The 22,012-nt window shown below is 42.7% G+C and overlaps 3 protein-coding genes across 8 annotated transcripts in view; 1 reads left to right on the top strand and 2 right to left on the bottom strand.

The window, feature by feature from the left end:
• LIN52 (lin-52 DREAM MuvB core complex component) overlaps positions 1-645 on the bottom strand; it is a 42,229-nt gene extending 41,584 nt beyond the window's left edge. For 4 of the 5 annotated variants that reach the window (XM_030451874.1, XM_030451878.1, XM_030451876.1 and 1 more), the window contains exons 1-3: positions 407-480; positions 229-303; positions 42-79 (exon numbers count right to left, since the gene is read on the bottom strand). In XM_030451874.1, coding sequence (XP_030307734.1) covers positions 42-79; positions 229-303; positions 407-425 — 132 coding nt within the window. In that variant the 5' untranslated portion in view covers positions 426-480. Of the gene's footprint in view, positions 1-41; positions 80-228; positions 304-406 lie in introns of all 5 variants that reach the window. The other variant, XM_030451873.1, reaches the window with a different exon arrangement.
• A 170-nt stretch (positions 646-815) lies between these two features.
• On the top strand, positions 816-11,816 carry ALDH6A1 (aldehyde dehydrogenase 6 family member A1). Of its 2 annotated transcripts, XM_030451865.1 has the most exons (12): positions 816-920; positions 1,163-1,222; positions 3,575-3,649; positions 4,302-4,463; positions 5,032-5,110; positions 5,673-5,975; positions 6,620-6,741; positions 6,980-7,169; positions 7,786-7,967; positions 9,423-9,602; positions 9,803-9,901; positions 10,293-11,816. In XM_030451865.1, exons 1-12 carry the CDS (start codon positions 858-860, stop codon positions 10,395-10,397), a joined length of 1,620 nt encoding a protein of 539 aa, XP_030307725.1. In that variant the 5' UTR covers positions 816-857; the 3' UTR covers positions 10,398-11,816. The 2 variants fall into 2 exon arrangements, with proteins under 2 accessions (XP_030307725.1, XP_030307726.1); XM_030451866.1 differs by lacking the exon at positions 9,803-9,901 and having other exon boundaries at positions 834-920; positions 10,293-11,369.
• On the bottom strand, positions 11,463-21,981 carry BBOF1 (basal body orientation factor 1; the record flags this gene model as incomplete). The annotated part of the gene is given in 14 exon segments (XM_030452485.1): positions 11,463-11,587; positions 14,056-14,124; positions 14,819-14,923; positions 15,641-15,884; positions 15,887-15,947; positions 15,949-16,022; positions 16,025-16,094; positions 16,096-16,140; positions 16,559-16,703; positions 17,110-17,180; positions 18,765-18,869; positions 18,871-18,909; positions 20,579-20,644; positions 21,751-21,981. Coding segments are annotated over 14 exon segments (1,425 nt in total), but the record flags the coding sequence as incomplete, so codon positions are not given.
• Positions 21,982-22,012: the final 31 nt, after the last annotated feature.

The following is a 22,012-nucleotide window of genomic DNA, read 5'->3' as shown; positions in this document are numbered from 1 at the left end:
AGGGGGAAGGAAAGGCGGCAGACGAGGCAGGGATCACTCACGCTCTTGAAGGAGGCAGCGAACTCGGCAACCCCGGGCACTGCGGAGAGAAAACGAAAGGCAGAAAGGGGGGTGAGCGCCTCCGTGGCGGGACCCCGCATCCCTCCCAGCGCCTGCAGGCCCCACCGACCGGGCGGGACAAACCTCCCCGCCCGCGGTGACAGACGGCCGCGGGGCCGCCGGACTTACGCTGTTCGGGCCACAGGTCCGGGGAGGCGCGGTCCAGCTTTTCGAAGCTTAGAAGCGAAGCCTCCAGGTCGGTGCCTGCAACAGAGAGCGGGTGAAGTGGGGCTGGGGTGCGGCGAACGGACCACCGCCTGCGGGACGGGAGCCAAACAGAGCCCCGCTCCCGGGTCTCGCGCCTTACCGTCTGCGGGAGCCGCCATCTTGCGTGCCTCACGTGACTCCTGGCGGGTCCTCCCGCCCTCCCCGGCACGTGACCCCGCCTTCGCAGCCCCGGAAAACCCAACCCAACCCCCGCCCCACGTGCAGCTCTCGCCGCCACCGCCAGGAGGTGTCGCCGCGGGGCCGTGCTCGGGCAGTGCGGGGTCTGGCGGCCCCAGGGCGGCTCAGCTCCCCCGACCAATCCACGGCCCTGCACGGGGGGCGGGGCGGGAGGTGGGAGGGGGTGACGGGTTTGCAGAGGACGATTGGTTGCGGGGCGCCGGGCCCCGCCGGAGGGGGGAGCGGAGCGGGCGGGGCCGGTGGGCGAGAGGCCAATGAGCGCCCGGGGGCGCCGTCCGAGTCGGGGGGCGGGGGGCGGGGGGCGGGGGGCGTGGGCGCTGTCGCGGTCCGCGGTGCAGCGACCCTCGGCCGGGATGGCGGCGGCAGTGGCAGTGGTGGCGCGCGGCGCGTGGGGCGGGCGGCGCGTGGCGCTGAGGGTGAGACGGCCCCGACCCCGCAGCGGCTCCCGCGGCTCGGAGGGGGACCCGGGGCGAGAAGCAGAGGGGGGGTGGGCACGGCCCGCCTGGCCCCGATGTCCCGTCAGTGGGGCGGTCCCCTGCAGGGAGTAGGTTGTGGCTCCCGGCGGGGGGGCTGGGTGGGTGGGTGGGTGCCGGCCAGACTTGCGGACCGTCCAGAGCCCTACGGCCCCGGGATCATCTCTGCTTCCTTTCCCGTTCAGCTGCCGAGGAGAGTCGGTGCCCCCTGGGTCACTTCAGCCGCTGCCTCCTCCTCCTCGGTGGTGAGTGCCCGTCCCGCGGAGCGGAGCCGGCGGGGGGAATTGGGGATGCCAGGGGCGTAGCAGGGGCGCGGGAAAGCCGCGGGTGCTGCCGCTGCCCTCAGCAGCCGGCCAAAGGCTGCCCTCGGGGCTCCTGCTGTGGGTCCAGCACAGCACAGCTACCCTCGCCGTGGCTCCGGTATTTCTGGAACAAGCATGTGGGGCTGCTCCTACGCGGGGCATGGAGCCCCTGTCCTCAACCGGAGGGAAGGAAGAAACTTCAATGTTGAGTTTGTTGGACTCTGGAGAAGTGGCCGCACAGCGTGTCACCCCACCTTGGTTCTTGTACTGAGCCCTGCCTGGCTCTGCAGGTGCACCCAAGGATGGTACTTTGGTTCAGTTAATCACGTCATGGTTTGTTTTCTCCATGCTCCTTAGGCAGCACTCATCGTGCTCTATATACATCAGCCCTTTTTTCCTCAATTTTTAGGTATCTTTTGCCATATGTGATATCTTTCTAATAAGATCAGCAAAAATTAATATAGACTATATGAATACTGGTGATGCATAAAAAAGATTGTTTCAAGCTGTGTGGGAAGGCATCATATCTGATTATGGAAGAGAGAGGATTTTATTTCCCCTGGGTAGTATCAAACAACTTTAGCAATTACAGTGGTTTTTTTACTTCTGGTACCCATGGCTGTCCACTCTTGAAGTTCTGAACAGATAAATCATGATTCTTCAAGTAGTCAGCTTTAGTATAGTCCTTGTTCCCATGCTAGGCTCATTCTCCACAGGAAAATGGTGGTGATCTTATGGAAGAAGTACAGTCAATCTTAATTCAGACTCTCCTGGCTTGCTCAAGTGTTTTTTCTTTATATGTGTGGTTTTCTAGATATCCCTTTTAAACAAATTGAAAGAAGACTGCATTGCACTGAAGTTCATAGGAGTCATAAAGCTCTGGAGCTCGTAGGTTCAAGAAGCTTGTGGCACTTGGGCTACTGGAGTGACTGAAGGCAGTGAGAGTTTGTGATTCTTTAGACCAGTACTAGAAGACCCTATCTGACAGGCAAGAAACCAGGGACTTAGATTTTCTGCACTTCCTTCAAGGTTCCAGAGGGGATTGTGTTTTCACAGGCACAGACTTTGCCTCTCTTTCCCAAGTATAATTGGAGCTACATAATCATCTGCAACTTTTTTTTTGTTTGTTTTACCACTCCTGGTGTTACCTCCCAAATCAATAGATCTCCCAAATCTTACTCATTCATTGACAGTCTTACTTTACTCTTGTCAGTCTAGTCCAGGTGTTTCATTATGTCCCAACTCTCCCTGCTGTTCACTGTCATCACTTCTTCAGCCATCCCCATTTGTTTTAGTTTTACTTCCTCTAATCTCTCTCCATTACACCTTGGATAGAATCTCAAACCTCATCTCCCTCTTACAGTTCCACATCCTAATTTCTTCACACTGCTCTACCTATTACATTTGGTTTTATGGCCCAATTATTTTGGTCTGCTGTGTCCCATTCCTGGTTTTTACACAGGAGATATTTTTCCCTTTCTTCTTTGTTCTTCCCAAGCTATTCTTTTGTGGTATGATTAACTAGTTCCTGCTTACTCCTGGTGCCTCCCTTACATCCCAATACCAACTCCTAGTTTCCAGTCTCTTTATACAGTCCCAATCTCATTTCCTTTTTTTAGTTCCTCATTTTCTATAATGTAGTTGCTTATCCAGTGCTAATTACAGTTTCTACCCCTGCTATTCCTTTGGTCCTACATTTACCTCCTTGTTCCAAATCTTTCTTTTTTCTCCTCTGCATTGGAGTTGGAAAGTTCTGCTTTCCATGTTGCCTTCCAGGACAATCATTGTGAACTGAGAAGATGCAGGTTCTTTGCTCCTAGTTGCAGCGAATGGGGAAAAGTCCAAATTTATGTCTAGCTATGAGCTGGAGAGGTAAACCTACTCAGCGGTTTGATGGGAAGGAAACACACAGTGCATGGGTACATGGAATTCTCACAAGGTGAATTATTAACTGTTTCCTTTGGAACACGTATGAAATGCAATTTTTCAGTTTTCTTATAGTAAATATTGGTAGCTGTGGTAGAACATAAGCCTAACAATGTATTTCTTCTATAACTGCTTTTAGATATAGTTTTGCCCATTTTGATGTAAACTAAGAGAAGAATGGGACAGAGAGCATGGAAAATTTCAACCTTAGCAGTTAGTTGGGTCTTGCTGTAAGTACTGGATCTAGGTTCTCTAATGGGCAGCATAGCAGTCAGTGGTCTGTAATACAGTGGCCTGTAATAAGGCACACCAGTATTTGGGCATCTTGAGACAAAGATCATTCACTGGCCAGTGTTTTATCCTCCACAGCCAACAACTAAACTCTTCATTGACGGGAAGTTTGTTGAGTCCAAAACTACTGAATGGATTGATATCCATAACCCGGTAAGTGAAATTAGCTCAGGTTGTACATTAGCCATCACTGTAAAACACATGTCAGTTCCTCTGTTCAAGCATTTGGCAAAAGAGGAAAGTACATAGATTTCTTGAGAAAGGCATAGACTTGAAGCTTAAGATGGATTTAGCACTGTGCAATTGCTTCTCAATTTCCTTTTCACATGAAACGTCAGTCTTAGGAAAGTGATGACATCATTTATCTCCCATGCATAGTAAAACTGATCTCTGGAAAGGAAGCTTAAACCCCACTTAACAATTTTTTATTGCTCATACAAAGGCTCTGTAATCAGTATGTCACATTCCTAAAAAGTTTCTTTCACCCTGTGTGTGAAATCAAGCAGGTGTGATTTGATGCCATCTGAATGTGGAGTCCTGCTAGAGGCTGATTTGACTCAGACCAAAGTAAAAAATCCCAACAGCTGAAGCTCCACTCTTTTGAGAGAGCTTGTGTCTTTGAGCCACAATACAGTGAATTTAGAGTTTGGATGCTATGCAGTGCAAAATAATCTTAAATCGGTAGCATTTGCATTTGTTTGAGTCCTTCACCAGAGACAAATGGAAATGAGGTTGCACTCAGAATCCTGACCCTTTTCACACCCTTAGTAAGCATTTGAACAGCAGTTTTTGTTTTTTCCTTCAGGCCACAAATGAAGTAGTTGGCCGTGTACCAAAAGCCACAGCCAGTGAGATGGAGGCAGCTGTGGCTTCTTGCAAAAAGGCTTTTTGGAACTGGTCAGAAACATCTGTTTTGAGTCGCCAACAAATCTTCCTGCGTTACCAACAACTCATCAAAGAAAATCTGGTGAGATACCATGGCTGTGTGTGATGGCTGTTGCTGAGTGCATTGCAGCTGACTTTAGGAGTTAAACTAAGAGACTCAGGGTTGACTGTGTTCTTTGTGAAGCATTGTTGGTATGATTGAGGAACTAACCAAGATTCTGTCATTGAGAGGAGTAGCAAAGCACTCTCTAAGCAAATGGGTACAGAGAGGCAGTGCTTCTTAGGGAATATTATTCTGCATTTATTCCTTTACCCAAAATCCACAAGAGGAACTTCAGCCTTGATGGAGAATGTGCTAGATGACAGAGACAGTTGGGACAATAATGTTACTATGAGTTTGGATTCCCTAGATGGCCTTTTCTGCTTGTAGAATATAAGCTAACCCACAGATGATTTTTCTAAAATGTCATCTCTGTGCCTTATTGGCTTCTTAGCTACAAGGAGCAAATCCGACAGCGTAGACTTTCCCAGACTCTACTTGTTCTTCATTATGATGTTCCACTCTCTGTTTAACTCTCTTATCTCTGCACGCTGTTTCAAGAGCAGACATTTTTCTAACATTCACAAACTTCCATCTTTTCTGTTTCCAGAAAGAAATTTCAAAACTCATCACCTTTGAGCAAGGAAAGACCTTGGCTGATGCTGAAGGAGATGTGTTCCGAGGCCTCCGTAAGCTGCTGCCTTCTCCTGTTGAAAGAGGGGCTTTGAGAAGCTATAGGAAGGGAGAAGGTGTCCTGAGCAACTGATTGCTCTGGGAATCTGTATATGTAGCACCATTCACAGCCTCCTCCTGAAATAAAAGGAATTGGAACTCAAGCCTGAAAAGTTACCTTAGATTTAGTTACTCTAATTCACTTCCAAGTTGTTAGATCCTTCCTTTTCCTATGAATTACTACAAATTGCTGTAAAGGGGTAAGAACTTCTTACTTGTGCTCAGATTTCTCAAGGTTGAGTTCCAGGTGGTACACTAATTTTACACCTGTGCTTCTTTTACTGGGGCTGTTGTGCCTGTGCTCCTATCACCTTGCCATAAAGTACACTCAAGAGAATCCATTCACAATGATGCTCATGGTGCTTGGCAGAGCAAAGGTATTTTCTGGAGCACAATATGTTTTTAAGTTGTGGGGAGAGAGACTGGAAGAAAAGTTTAGGTCAAAGCAGTGGTGAGAAGGGATTTTGGGGACTCATTGTTTACAGATGATCCAGTGGAGTGTTGCCCTTTCTGCTGCAGAGGTGGTTGAACATGCTTGCAGTGTGACATCCCTCATACTGGGAGAGACCATGCCCTCCATCACTAAAGACATGGACACTTATACCTACCGTCTGCCTCTCGGTGTGTGTGCTGGCATTGCACCATTCAACTTCCCAGCCATGATTCCTCTGTGGATGTTCCCCATGGCTATGGTTTGCGGAAACACCTTCTTGATGAAACCATCTGAGCGTGTACCAGGAGCACTCATGTTCCTTGCTAAGCTGTTTCAGGATGCTGGTGCACCTGATGGGACCCTAAATATCATCCATGGACAGCATGAAGGTAAAAATAGGATGACTGGGGTGTTTTAGTGTTGTGGTTACATTCAGTGGAGGTACTAAAGAAGTTGGGCAGATGCTTCAGCCCTCTTGATGGAGGGGAGGGAAAGTGAGTGGGAGATTCTCTGTCATCATGCACCAAATCTTTCATTACATATAATGAACAAAATTTGCGGGGCTGGGTTCAGAGTTCCCAAGGCATGTAATGCTCAAATTCTATTTAGCAACCTAGGCTCCAGCTGAAATAAGTAGATAAATCCTTGATTTCACAAGGAAGCCTAAACAAGAATTAAATTCCTTGATGAATACTGAGTGGATGCCAGATTCTCAGTTCCTAATGTATTTTCCACAGCACTCAAGTTCCTTCAGAACACGAGAATACAAAGTGACAGGAGTAAGTCAGCATGGTGGGGAGCCTTGGGAGATGCCCAGAGTGTGAAGAGATGGCAGAGAGCCAGGTGTATGAGCACAGGTGCAGACATACAGATGCTGACAAATTAGTGGAGGGGTGCATGGACACAAATGTAGGAAACAGAGAGGTAGGAATTTTGACAAGAAGAAAGATACATAGATTTAGCTCTGTGGGGATGGGGACAGAAGGAAGCATTTGCGCACTACAATATATAATGTATTATTTCCTATTTAAAGCTGTGAATTTCATTTGTGACCACCCGGATATCAGAGCAATCAGCTTTGTGGGATCTAATCAGGCTGGCGAGTACATCTATGAGAGAGGATCCCGGAATGGCAAGAGAGTCCAGGCCAACATGGTAATGCCTCTGAATGGAGCACAGTTCAGCACATAGGCTGCCTCTGTCTTCTGTGAATGTTGAGACCACACCACCTCTCAGCAGCAGAAGCTGACTTTGCTACTCATGGTTAGGTGATGAGGCTGTTCTTGTCAGCCTGTTGGTAGCAGAGTCATAGCTACTGTATGAAGACACTGCCAGAGAACTAAAGAAGTGGGCTGGAGTGATTAATAATGGGAGACTGGATTTGTTGTTTCAGGGAGCCAAGAACCACGGTGTGGTGATGCCTGATGCCAATAAAGAGAACACCTTGAACCAGCTGGTTGGAGCTGCTTTTGGAGCAGCTGGCCAACGCTGCATGGCCCTGTCTACAGCAATTCTAGTGGGAGAAGCTCAGAAATGGCTGCCAGAGCTTGTGGACAGAGCCAAAAATCTACGTGTAAATGCAGGTACAGACTGTGATAATTTCTTACAAGGTACTGCACTTCTGTACAACTGTAACTTTTTAGGTCAGTGTATTTGCCCTACTATGGGTGTCCCTTGAAGCTATTGGCACCAGAGATTTGATGTGTTAAGGGTAAGACCTAGCAGGTTGTTTGGATTGGGAAACATAGCCCTCGACTTGGGAGCTAGGAATGTGTAGGAAGGCTTAACAGTGTGACTGTGATGCAAGGTTCCCAGGATTGGTCTTGTTTTAACTGGAGCTTTGAAGGTTTAACTCAAGCCTACCATTTGTATAGCAACATCACCTAGAGGTCCTCCCGGTTTGTAGTAACTTTGCGATTAAAAGGAAAAATGGAAACAAGTATTTCCAAAAAACTAGACTTACTAGTTCTAGGATAATTGTCTTTTGTTTATGTTCAATAAATTCCTGTAAAGGGGAAAAGTTTCCTTTCTGAGAGAGTTGGAGGCTATTACCCATTTACTAATGTCTCAGAGCTTTGTTCTGTGTCTCAGAAACATGAGGATTTTCAGATATTTTCCTGATAGTGTAGATATCCCTCCATGATGCCTATGAGGAAGAATCTGTCAGGGTTAAAACTTGTTGTCTCTGCCTCTTCACAGGAGACCAGCCTGGAGCAGATCTCGGGCCTCTAATCAGTCCCCAGGCTAAGGAACGGGTTTGCCATCTGATTGAGAAAGGAGTAAAAGAAGGTGCCAGGCTTCTTCTGGATGGACGCAATATCAAAGTGAAGGGCTATGAAAATGGCAATTTTGTTGGACCAACAATCCTTGCCAATGTCAGGGTAAGATGACCAAAGCCTATACTGCAGGGTCACTTAAAAAATGGGTTAGCCAAATCAGCCAGTGATTAATAATCACGATGTAGGAAGTCTGTAAATGGCTCAGCATTCCCTTTTAGAATCCCTGTGAAGTGCTCATAGTAATGCCATTGTGGAGCTGATAAAAGAATTTGCAGTAGCATAACATACTCTGAATGAGGTTAATGATCTTAACTTGAACAGAATGCAGCCTACTGAAAAGAGATAATGGGCAGTTTTTATTGTGTTAAACTAAATGTCCACTGAGCATGGTGTATGGCCCATAGTAATGGCCAGCAGCAGCTACCTAAGGAAGAGCATGATGAACAGTCAAACTTACAATTTTCATTCTTGCTCTTTGCAATTTACTGCTTTTGCAGCTTAAGAAAAAAAAAAAGTTAAATATTTGTGGCAATCTTCACAGGAATAATATAGGATAAGGTACAAAATCTCTTTGTTGTTGAATGTGTTCACAACCTTGTTGAGCCAGCCTCTTAATATAACATGTGGTGTTCAACAGATTGAAACTACCATAGGGGAATATTCCTCTCCAGGTACACATCCATATGAGTTTTCAAACCTAAGTTAATTCTTTTATGTTTATGTAGTTAGCTGGTAATATTTCCTCAATATTTAGCATTCAGGTTTTTTTGGGCCATTTGGTGATTCCATGATATCAAACCAGTCTTCATAATTCTGCTATTTTACTTCATATTTTTTAGTATTTTATTGATTTTATTGTTATATAATTCACGGTTTTAACTATCAGAATTTTCTTGCTTAGTTTCATTAGATGTCTTTAAATACTTCACTTTCCTGTGTGTGTCATAAATATTGTTAGGTATTCAAAAGTAAAAGTTTCACTGACATTTTGTGAATCTTAAGTTTTCTCACACAGTGGTTAATAATATGGTAAGCCACATAAAACTTAAAACTGGTCAAATGCATGTTTTATAGTTTGCTGCATTAGCTATTAGTGATTAAAGCACTCTCCAGCTGCTGTTTTTGTATTTGTCAGATGTCGCTAATTATCAAGACACTGAGTTGGAAAGCGTAACAGGTTCTAATCACTTTGTCAACAAGAACTGAAGTAAGCTATCCTGAATTAATCCTGGTCTTAATGAGCCTCCATAAGTGAGGCTGGGCAGGCAGTAAAAGCAGAAAGTGCTTTGGAGATGTAAAGTGGTACCCTCTCTAGTGGACTGGATGGATGGCAGTGTATGGGAAATGGTGAAAGGCAAGGACTGAAGGAAGTCCAGTGGCAATGCAGTATGAAGGGTGATCCTAGGAATATCCTGCGCACTAGCGGCATTGTGTATATTGTACACAATGTGTATATTGCAGTGTGTACATTGTATCCTGTTTCCTAGGACGTTTGTATTATATCCTGTTTTTTATATCCTACATACAAGCTGCTTTTTCTGCTGTTTCTCTTGGCAGCCAAACATGACTTGCTATAAAGAGGAAATCTTTGGGCCTGTCTTAGTGGTTCTGGAAGCAGACACTTTGGATGATGCCATTGAGATGGTGAACAATAACCCCTATGGAAATGGAACTGCAATCTTCACCACCAATGGAGCCACAGCTCGGAAATATTCACACTTAGTAGATGTGGGTCAGGTATGTTCAAGCTAGAATTGTTGCTATTATTACTCACCATTTACAGTGGGTAGCCATCCACCTGCTGTGACTCATCACTGACTACTCAACCAACAGTACCTCGGGTAGTGTTCTAAGGGAAGAAAATACATTAGCTTTTGGAGAGTGTTCTACCGTCTGCTACTTCTTGGGATTAATATGGCAGCTTTCCTTTGGTTTAGGTGGGTGTCAACGTTCCAATTCCAGTACCTCTGCCCATGTTTTCTTTCACTGGCTCTCGTGCTTCCTTCAGAGGAGACACCAATTTCTATGGCAAGCAGGTAACTTAGCTGATTCAGAGTACTCTGTTGCGTTAATAGCGTTGTGATAAACCACATTATAAATGACAGGGGGGAAGCCATCTCAGCCAGGAAATTGAACACCAGTTCAGACTATAGCCATCATAATGTCTGTTACAATAGACAATTCTTTTTCTTCCTTTAATATAAGGAAGCAAGCTGTCTTTTAGGAGAGTTGAGAAGGCAGGAAGATCTAAGTAGCAAGTTTTCTCACAGAACCAGAATCTTCAGGAACTGGGAAAAGCAAGAGGCTGACAGGAATTGTTCCCACAGAAAAAAACTCATCTCTGTGCACAAACAGCAACAACTGCTGGTGCAGACCTGAAGAATTCTTGAGGCCAAACATGATCCTTGTGTCTCTCCTTTCTACCAGGGAGTGCAGTTCTACACACAGATGAAAACTATCATTTCTCAATGGAAAGAGGAAGATGCCACCGTTACCAAGCCTGCCGTGGTTATGCCAACTATGGGCAACTGAATCAGCCTTTACAAATGCTGGGTTTGGTATCCTTCTCCTTCTGTGCTGCACTTTACAGTTTTGTCTGGACTATCATTTTCTTAGAAATTAATAAAAAGCTCCACTTTCTCAATGTCTTCTGTGTCTGTGCAGATCAGGCAGGCTTATGTAACACACAGTCATCTTGAGTTTTCTGTTACTGTCTTTTTTTTTGGCTAGCAGAACTCAATTTCTTTTTCTATAACCTAGGACAGGGGAAACAACTTTATCTAACTGAAAGGGCAGACAGTGAGATTGGTCTTAACTTGTGTTTCTTTCCATACCCTCTGAACTTGAACATTACTCTGATTTCTACAATGTCTTTAGCCTTAGTGACTCACTCCTGGCTACATCTGGTAGCAGTTTTATTTACCTCTTTATCTTACATGCTAAGATTTTGAGTTCACCTTACTCAAAGATGACTACTCACTTTGAGTGACATAACTAGGACACTTTCGTTGTCTCATAGAAGTGACTTTACCTACAAGGAAGCCGGCAAATTTGGGAGTTGAAGATGTCAGTCTTTCATCTGTTGAGCTGTTTCCAAAACACTTGGAGAGTAGCTTCCAAGAATTTTTCAGGAAAGTGTGTTTGATTGCTTGTCTGATAATGAAAGAAATTCCTATATCGTAAAGTGACCTTCAGTCTGCCTCTGAAAACTTCTGGGTTTTTTGTGCATTTGGCTTCTATTCTCCGGTTCAATGTCGGTTTTGTCATATGTAGAAGTTATTTGGTGCCTTTTTACTCTGCTAATAGATGTGCCTACAGTTATATTGTAACACAATAAAACTGAAAGCAGAAACATAAGCATGTACATATGTATCTTCTTGTCACAGCATCATGTGGGTCTGGGTGAACAAAAGAGTAAGTAGAGAGGTCAGCAGGGGGAAAGAACATGGTTTTTAATCACAAAGCAGATAGGCCTGTTCTGTTCGTTTCTTTCCCTGACCATAGCAGTACTTTTTGTGTTGATTAACTGACTCCTTGTCACATTTGTCCAAACACACAGTCACATTCTGTAGGGACTGCAAGTCCCATTATGGGAGTAGGAGGAGATTTGGTGTACCCATTTTTAAAAATCTGCATTTGGAGCCGAAGAGCTTGCACTTTTATTCCTGTTTCTTGGAAGATGATGCAGCCATGAAGGATCTGCAGGGAACTCATTCAAGCACCTATGGAAAATAATATTATTCTAATAATTGTAACCATTACTTGTTCTAATTAAATAGCCTAAATGTGAACACTTTGTATCCTGCCTTCTGATAAAGAGACCATGTAACTGACAGTTATGTATTAGTGCAATCACTGTGCATTCACTAATGTTTGTGTCTTTTTTTTTTTTCCCTGTGCTGGAAATTCTCACCTTGCAATTTGATTATGAATTAAAAACATGTTAATACATTTCTGCAGAATATGACTGTTCCTTGGTAAGACACTAGATAGGTGTAATGTTGACTTTATTCCTTTCCTCACAGTGGCTGATCTGTGAATCCCATAACCCTTCCCACACATCTTCCTTTCACAGTAACTCAAGGAACTCTGTAGCAATTTCCTTACACAGCATTTCAAGGAGTGCCTTGTTTCTGTTTCCACATGTACATTTTTTGCTCACAAAAGCTCTTAAGCTTCACATAAATAAGGGAAAGTTTATTTCAAACTGAAAACATATCTCCATCAAATTATAGCAACACATATATACAGAGTTCTCACCACCAGTGCAAATCCACTAGCTCAACTAATGCTTTGTACAGGGTAATGTGAGCTTCTGGCTTGGGAAAAAATAAAATGTTTTGTTTAAGAATGAGGAAAATAACTGTATTTCAGATGGATTTCAAATGTTTAATCAAAGCAGTAGTGTAGCAAGCAGGGGATTTTAGAATTCACAGCTTTGCTCACAAGATAACTTCCAAAATTAAAAGTACAGATGAGCTGGTAATTGCTGTGGCTGTTGCTCATGCAAAGCATACTGCTGCCTTACTCTGTCTGTGGTGGCAACATCTGAATCTGGTAATTCAGCCTGCTGTGTAATGCAGGTTAAATTGGTAGAACAATTTTTTGTGCTGCAGAAGTAAAATATTCTAGGTAAATTGCCCTTAAGACATTGGCATTCATTCATGTACCTAGGAAAGTAAATACTAATAAACAGCCTCTAGTATTGCCTACAGTCATCCACTTTCAAAAGGCCTTAATTTTCCTCTTATTCACTATTGCTATTCTTACTTCTCTGTTGTCCTATTAAAACCCATTATTCCTCTCCTTTAGAAATACTAAATGCAGCTTCTCTTGTAACAAAATCAGTCTATTATCAAGCTTACCTGTTACCTGAAGAACTGCAGGAGTATGCCTGCACTTTCTCCAGACCCGTTCTAGACACTTGTAAAATCTTTCCATTTGAGTGCAAACACCTTTTCTGATTATCTGCATTTTCCAACAGCCTTTTGTGAACAGATTGTTTTAAATAATTTTACTAGAAATACCAATCTTGCATCTGCCTTTCTTAGTAAATGAAATACCTTTTTAGCTCAAGCTGCAGATGCTGACTGATCATGATGTACCTGTCTCATCTTACTGCTGTTACTGTTTTCCATCCACCTGTTTATTTTCCTTTTTATGTCAATCTTCACTATGAAAAATTCAGCTAAACAATATATATCCTCCATATTATTCAAAAGTATAGTCTATTAAAATACAATTTTATAGTCAAACCTTTGCCTCCTATCTAGTTTCTTGCCTAGAAGGCACTGCAGTTTAAATTCACAAAGCTAGTTGATACTATTAATCCAAAAAATATGTTAAAATAACAAACATGATGTTTAAACAAACATAATGTTTAGTTCAGAATCAAACCCTGTGACTTCAGCTCCTAATTTTTTTCCTTGTTTGTGCAAAAAAGGGCTACAACTAACTTCTACTCCCATTTCCAGAAGTGGCCATCTGTCTCTCCAAAGGAGTTGACTCTCATTTTTTCATATAAAGCCATCCAGGGCTCCTGCTAATGAACTTAATGTAGCCATTCAATGTCTTGAGTATTATATTTTGGTTTATGTGCATGACTGCCTCATGTCTGACCTGAGGCCCCATGATGATATGCCAGAATCCCCCCCAGTTTATTTAGCCAGGGTAAGTCAATATTGCTTTCCTTTAAGTGTTACAATTAGTTATAAGGTTGCATCTGAGTTTTTATCTCAAAATCAGGTACATTAATCTTCATTGTGGTCCATTCACTCCAAGTGATCCTACACTCCATGCAAAGTAAGATTACTGGATTTTATATTTTAATTAAAACTCCTTGTGCTAGCTGAAAATGCATCTCCTTGTATGCTAATGGCCTTTCACCAGAGACTCCTTCAGAAATAATAAAGCTTCTTTTCAAGAAGAGCAGGCTTTGAGGGGGTGCAAGATTAATTTTTTTCATGAGATCCAAGTCTAAATGCCCGCTGCTAAAAGATCAACATGACCAAACAATTCCAAAAATACAAAATTCCTCTCTCTTGCCATACACACATGGATTTGTATGTTGACACACTAACATACACCTCCAGAACAAACAAAATATACTTAGGTGGATGGATGATAGAGAGGTAATGGCATCCATTTACATATAACAGGGCTGAGGAACTGGCGTAACTTAGTATCTTACCCAATTCTGCTTTCATCTTTAGTATCATCAGGAGCTGGAACTGAAGTAGGCGAAACTCTGGTGTGTTTCCTGTGAGGAAGACACAAGACCAAAATAATTCTCATCTAATGGTGATTTATGCTCAGCCAGGATTCTAGTCTCTTGACAAAATCTAAAACAAACAGCAAGCAAGGAGGAAATGCTAGGGCACCAGAGCTATTGCAGTACACTACAAAAACAGCACTAGAAATCAAACATGAGTTCAGTTTGTTATAGAATTCTCTGTTTTGTGGCAAAATCGTTACAATTAAAGGGGAATGAAGAGAAATAAACAAATAAAAAAATTGTTTTCTTAAAAAAAATGGATTTAAACATAAGTCAAATTAAAATAAAGGGTTCGTATCCCATTCCACAAACTCATTCTCTACAGCTTTATGCGTGCTATTGTATGTTGGCAAATACTGATAAAAGGATTTAAATTAATTAAATTAATTAAACTCACTGCACTGTGCAAAATTAATTCTCTGTCTTCCTCAGCACTACTAAAATTTATTTCTGCTTGCTTTTCTTTTGAAACTACACAGAAAGACCTAACAGTATATTTTGGAGCATGTCTGAAATTAGCAAATCATATATCAACTTTTTCAGAAGGTTAAAATATTTCACACTAAGCAACAGAGCTAGATTTTTCTGTTAGATTCAGAGTTTCTTGGAATTCCTTGATTTGGAGTAACAGGCCAGTTCCTGTAACAGGGATTCACCTGCTGAAGAAACAAAGTATTACCATGGACTTCTGCCATTCATTTTGGCAAAAAGCAATCGCAGAACATGTTCTTTTTGTTCCCATGTCAGCTCACTGATATCCACTTTTTTAAACTGTTTCTTTTCCCTGAAAAACACAGAAAAAAATCAATGTATAAAATAAAATTTCAAAAGCATATCTCATGGATTCTGTATGTACAAAGCAGGTTTTAAATTCTAGTTTTGCGTTGCTCTTCTTCAGCTATTCATAGCATGTAAACAAAAAATAAATCTGAACATACAGCACTGTCTTTTCAACCTCTGAATCTCAAGCTTTCTAAATTAAGTAGGACAAATCCAATTACTTCTGTTACACATGTACTGACTATAAATACTGGGAGGGGGAGAGTTAGCACTAACTTGTATTAATTCCAAGCACATTGCCCTTCCTTTGTTTTTCCTGTTTAAACATAAAAGGATTAATATGTATGACCAACTTGCATTCTGGGTTCCAGTCTCCCCTTTCTCCTGCTCCAAGATCTCTATAACAACTTTTACCTCTGTTTTTTCATGCAGTATTTCTGCTACATCATTTTTGAGATAAGATAACCCCAGTGGAACAAGGCATTGCAACTGATTGTGTGTCGCTAGGTTATTCAATAGTCAATGTGTACTAACCAAACATTTTATTTGGGAGTAAAATAATTTTGATCTCTCTTCAAGGATGTATGCAAAATTCAGCTATGAGGGACCCTAACTTTATGGCTTAAAATGCAAGGCATTCCAAATCTAGACAATATTATCACAGAAAGGGTTTTCTGAGTTGTTCTAGGACAATAGACACTAGATGTTGATATTTCAATACCAGTAGTGTTTTTCTGCTTCTTCTAGGTCTCTGTATACACTATTTGTGCTATTTATGTTGCTTTTGAATGTTTTGATTTTGGGAAATTCTTCCTTCCCTGCACATGCCTCCATCATTTTTTTGTAATAGGCAGTTTGGGCTTTTTTCTTATACTGCTTTCTATTGGATACGATCTCCTGTTTCACGTGTTCCAGAGCATCTAGGAAGAACCTTTCCACCTCAGTTCTCTCATTTATGATATTCGGGCTAGTTTCTTCACTCGGTTCATCTCCCGATCCTTCATCTCTAGTAGCTGCTGCAGTTTTCTTGATCTCCACCATGCTTGCCTGGTTTTCTATCAGCACCTGATGCTGTGTTTTCTGGGCCTCTCTCACAGATTCTTGCTCATGCGATATAAGGCCATCTCCAGCTTTTCCACTTTGTGCTGCAGATCTTCAATTTTCTGCTTTCTGGCAATTGATCTGTAGGCTCTTTTTTTGAATCAAACCCTCATTGGTTTCCTAAAATATGAGAATAAATTATTTGGGCTTTTCTTTCATTTGCACCAAAACTGGGGTGGTTGGTTTTTTTCCCCAATACTTTTTTTCCCCCCAGATACTACTTTTTCATAGTAAATACACTGGTACCTTCACAATGGAGAAGGAATACTTCACTGGCATCACATTTTTGTTTACAAGAGAAGCCAGATAAAGAAAGCTACATCACAGAGAGACGTATTCTTACTGGGCTAGCATAGGAAACCCTTCCTTCTTTCTCCTCAATAATTAAGATATAATAAAAGCTCTTCTTCAAATAACTGAATTCAGTAACTGCAGAGGCATCTGACCACGGAGAGGTAGTCTCAGTAAATTTACATCTGTATACAGATGTAGGCCTCCCTGGAGGAGAATGAAACTGAAGTAAAACCAGTTCAGAAACCTTCTCCTGTAACAGAAGAGTGTTTTCCTCTTCTAACTTCTGTTTGATTTTCTGCAATTCCATTATTTCTTTGAGCTGGGTAGCAAATTCACTGTGAAGACAAACATTTTCCTTAAACACCTCTCTCTCAGTGCTGTTTAGCTGCCTGTAAAGAAACAAAATTCAAGAGCTTTAGTCACAATCTTTCTTGCTTTTTTATATTAAATCAGTATTTGTGTCCTTATTCCAGAAACTAAGCCATAAAATCCTTACAGGTCTGTACCAAGTTTAGTTTAATAGCTTTGCTTTTAGTCCTGTGTCTGGACTGAGAATGCAGAAAACAGTGGTACTATTGGGATAATTACCTCCAGTTCTCCCCTGGAACCAGCACAAGTCTTATAGTTTAAATGTAAGTGCTGAGATCATCTTGGCATTTGAAATATAAAAACAGCCTTGGTCATCACTGATTTTGCCCTTCAAACCTGCATAGTAATATGGGCGACTTGTTTTAGAACACCAGTGCTAAAATGGTTTTGTAAAGTAGAAAAACAGGAAAAGGAAATATTTCTTACAAAATATCCTCATTCTGGGTGGTCTCTGTCATCATTATTTGCTTTTCCTCAACATCTTCTCCTGGTCTTTTCTGAAAGGAAGAGAAGCCTGTTTAGATTTTGTATGAGACGTGGCGCTGAAGCTGAATTCTGAGAGTATAAATCCTAAAACCACTCCCACAGTTTTTAGCTCACACAATGTCTTACTAGAGGTATAATGAACCCCTAAGGACTCTGAAGTTCCCAACAGGAGTGGAGAATATAGCCTCTCTGGGATACTGACATCCCATGTTTTTCTTTGGAAAGCTGCACCTAGCCTCCAACTCATTCATCACACTGGCATCACAAGTGAAGTGAAGTGAAGTGAAGTGAAGTGAAGTGAAGTGAAGTGAAGTGAAGTGAAGTGAAGTGAAGTGAAGTGAAGTGAAGTGAAGTGAAGTGAAGTGCTGGGTAAAGAACTGTGGAAACTATATAAATGAGACTAGTCTGTGGCAGAAGTAATTTTGTTCTAATAAAGTTTAAGTACTTGTCAGTCTTTACCTTTTTTACAGGAAACCTATTCTCCAACCCCACAGTCACTTTATGTCTCCTGTTTGAAACTTCCACACCCTCTTTTAACTTTGATAAAAATGATTTTTTTTTTTAAATAACAGTGCTTTATTTCAGCCATATAACTAGAAGTGTGGATGTGGTCTTCAAGAAGGAACTTGGCAGTCTTTCCTAGCACTGCCATGGTGTTAATCAAATTTTTACACAACCTATAGAAGTCACTTAACCTTCTGACTTGCATTATTGTTTTGCTGCCCCTATGCAGTTCACCTGTGCCTGTGTTTTCACATCACTGACAATCATTCACACACCACTCTGCCACTGCCCAGTGCTCTACTTTACTTTGAAGTCCAACACCCCAAGCATTCTTTAAAAAATGTCTGAGTAACTCACATTTAATAGCTTAAATACAGTATATATTAATAATCCAAAATGCTGTTGACCATTCATCTCCACGGTTCTGTTTCTAAGCCCCTTCTTGTAGTTGCAAAAAAAAAAATCCAGTAGACTGCACCACTCGCATTGCTTGAGGACGGTTTTCATCTGTCAGCTGGGATGCTTTTTTATCCCAGACTGAAGTGTTTTACAAGCAATACTACTACATAATATTTGTATTATTGCTCCAAAGTACCTCTGATTAGGATGTGCAGTATAAGTGCTTTGTGAAATATAGTCACTAGTTTGATATCCTAAATGGCTTGTGTGATTGGAAAGATGATACAATACTGGCATTTACATCCTAACTGAGCTGACCAGTGACAAATCAGACTTACACTGCTTATAGTCCATTGCTAGCTCATCCATACAAAACTCAAAAGCGTGTGCTAGATGCTCTAATGCATCCACATACATGTTTTCATGATTCCACATTATTGTGTAAAAAACCCCAACCAAACAAAACAACAAAAACAACCCTACAGCCATGGACCATTACAGAAGTGAGCTCTGGCTACAGAACTTGCGTTTTATCAGGTAGGGCTTTTCCTCACTCTGTGAACTGTAAAGAAAACAATACAGTGTATCACACATGTCTGTTCTCTACCACACCCAAACTCTCAGCTGCCATGCAGACAGAAAAGTTTCTTTTTTAAATAGATATTGCAAGCACATATTTATGACAAACTTACATCTTCCAGCTCTTTTTCCATAGATCTTTTCTCCCTGCAGATCTCCTTTACTGATTTTGGTTCTAATTTAATTTGGCCAAATTCTCTGACTTTTTTCTGAAATTTTCATTTCCAGTTCTTTTATTTGTTGGGCATAGTAGTCTGTCTGTAAATCAGGAAGTTCTCAATAAAAAGAAAACTAAATGAGAGAAACCAATCATCAAACACTGTAACATATAAGACAGAGCACACACAACCGAAATGTCTGAAATTATACCAAGCTGCAGTGTTTTATAAAACACAAGGAATTAATAATTGAAAGAAATACTGCAAACTCAGGAGAAGCTACCCTCCAGTGAAATAAGAAGTCTAAAAATGAACAGTAAGTTTAAAGCAATAGTATCACTGTAACTGGGTTTGCATGGCAAGGTGTTGGTAGCAGGGGGGCTACAAGTGGATACCATGTTTAAGAAGGGAAAAGCTGCAGTGGGGAGAGAAGCGTGAATATGTGAGAAAACAACCCTGCAGATTACTGAGATCAGTGCAGGAAGGAAGGCAGGAGGTGCTCCAGGTACCAGAGCAGAGATTCCCCTGCAGCCCAAGGCAATGCCCATGGTCAGGCAGGTTGTGCCCCTGCAGCACATGGAGATGGATGGTGGAGCAGGTGGATGTCCAAAGGAGGCTGTGACCCCGTGGGAAGCCCATGGCTGGGAGCAGGATCCTGATATGACCTGTGAGCCTATGGAGAGAGGACCTCACCCTGGAGCAGGTTTGCTGGCAGGACTTGACTCCCCCACACTAGAATAGCCTGTTCTTGGAGAACTACACTCCATGGAAGGGACCCAAGCAGAAGCCCATGGGAAGGACCCCCATTGGGAGAAATTAATGGAGAACTGTCTCCCATGGGAGAGACACCACTCTGGAGCAGGGGAAGACAGCAAAGAGGAAGGAGTGGCATAGGCAACATCATGATGATCTGACCATAACCCTCAAGCCCCATCCTTCTATGCTGTTTAGGGGGGGGAGGTAGAAGAAATCAGGAGTGAAGTTAAGGCCAGGAAAAAGAGATGCAGGGAGGGAAGGTTTTTTAAAGTTTTGTGTGTATTTCTTATTATCATACTCTGATTTGATTGACAGCAAATTAAATTAATTTCTCTGAAGTCTCTGTTCTGCCCATGACAGTAACTACTAAGTGATCTTCCTATCCTTATCTCTATCCATGACCTTTTTGTTAAATTTTCTCTACCCTGCTCAAGCTGAGGAAGGGAGTGATAGAGCAGCTTTGGTGGGCACCTGACATCTAGCCAGAGTCAACCCATCTCATCTACCATCTATAGCTTTTCTGCTCTTCATAAATCTGAGACTGAGAAAAAGTTTATTGTGGAGTCCACTTGATGGGGCATCACTTTCTTGAAGTGCAGATGAGCACATTTCTGTGTTTTGTACTGAAGCCAAATAAATAATAATTTTCTCAGTTCTCTTTAAAAATTCTTGGCTCAACAGTAAATGAATGAAGCAGAACTATGAAAGAATTTCAAGTACTACTGTATATCATAAAATGAAAACATGTTTTTTGCTGTGCCCTCTGACTCACCATTACCCATCTGTTTCCTATACTATTCAGTGCTATTAAATATTCCTACTATTATCTGAAATAATACTACAAAGTCATCGGGTACTCCTGCATCACCACTGTTTTTTCAAGTTCTTTTCTTCATGCAGCAGTTTGCAATCAAAACTGAAGCAGTTAACTGCTCAAGCTTGTTCCTCATACTGAAATCAGAACTAATTTTTGGCCTGCAGAAGATCCCACTGAGGAAAAAAAGTTAATTCACCAGCTGCAGCGTCTTCTTTGCGCTCCGATGTTTCAAATAGATCAGCTCCTGCTTCAGTTTCTCAATCTGTAAGAAGAGAAGTCATGAAACAGTAACTCTGAGAGGAAAAGCTAAGTAAATCCTTCGCTGTTGTCTTCTTGTCAAAATGTAACCACCCAGAAACATAAAGAAAGAGGGAAAGGTCCCTCATTAGCAATGTTCAGTTTAAACCATTTTAAAACTCTGTTGTTAAGCATATCAATAATGTAAGCTTAAACTATAAAAACCCACGTGTCTCAGACACAAAGAAATCTGTTGACTCTACTGAATTAAAACTGCTGACAGAGGTTTTCCTTTCTTACTCTTTTTTGGGTAGTGGTGCAGTGTTAAGGAGGCAGTTTAGAAAAGGAGGAAAAAAGAGAAAACCAGGAAGCTGACTAAAGATTTGAGTAAGATCTGCTGTACTGGAAAGGTTGAAAGAAAACAGTGGGATGTGAGCAAGAAAATTATCTCCTACTAATTTGACCTCACCTGGGGATAGTGAAGGGGATCAGAGTTTTTAATGTTCTTATTCAATAAATAGGATCTTAAATAATTTTGGTTTCCATTTTCTGCTTTTCTAACTGAAAAAAAGAGTTTGCTTGGTACTCAGATTTAGAAAAGCAGGAATAGGTCTAAAGTGAAATAAACTCTCACAGAGAAAATGGAAGCTACATAGTGTAGGGCTTCTTTTCTTCATTGTGTTCTGAGTAGAAGTTGTCTGTTTTCTCTAAAATGTTTCGCTGGCACCTAGAACGAGCAGTATCACCCTTAGCTTTCTCTTTTTTTCAAGCTGAACAAACTCTTCAGCCTCCTCTTGTACATCACTTGCTGAAGCCACCACCATTTCCCCCTGAACACGTCCCCAGGATGTATTCCTCTCTCCCTTGTGCAGAGAGCCGTGTTCTCTGTGAGGGGAATCGGTCGCAGGCACGGAGGGCATCAGGGACAAGGCCCTACCCCTCAAGGCAGCCCAACCCCAACCCGCCAAGGGCCCTCCCGCCGCAAGGCCGCACTGCTGCTCCACCCCGCCGGGCCCTCCTGCCCAGCTCCGTGCCGCTGCGGCGAGGCGGGCCCTGGCTGCGGGGCGGCACACCGGGAAAATGAACCTGGTGCCGGGGGGGCAGAGGGGCCTGTCCGGCTGGGGCGCGCACCTGCTCCGCCGCCTCCCGCTGCCGCCGCTGCAGCTCTGCGCTGCTCCTGGACGGAACAGGGGGTGGCTCCGCGGTACTCGCCCGGTACGCTCGGTGGCCGGCAGTTGAGCCTCCCGTTAGCGCCGCGTCGACTCGGCAGCGCTCATCCTTAGGCACCCGGCCTGCCTGCTTCGCCGCCGCCGGCCCGCAGGAGGAGGAGAAGGAGACGCTGCGGCAGAGGGACCGCCGCCCGCCCCGCCATGGCCGCCGCGTCTGGCCCGGC

Source organism: Calypte anna, chromosome 5A (genome assembly GCF_003957555.1).
Source record: "Calypte anna isolate BGI_N300 chromosome 5A, bCalAnn1_v1.p, whole genome shotgun sequence".
NCBI classification, from domain to species: Eukaryota; Metazoa; Chordata; class Aves; order Apodiformes; family Trochilidae; genus Calypte; species Calypte anna.
This window is presented reverse-complemented; position numbering and strand designations above follow the sequence as displayed.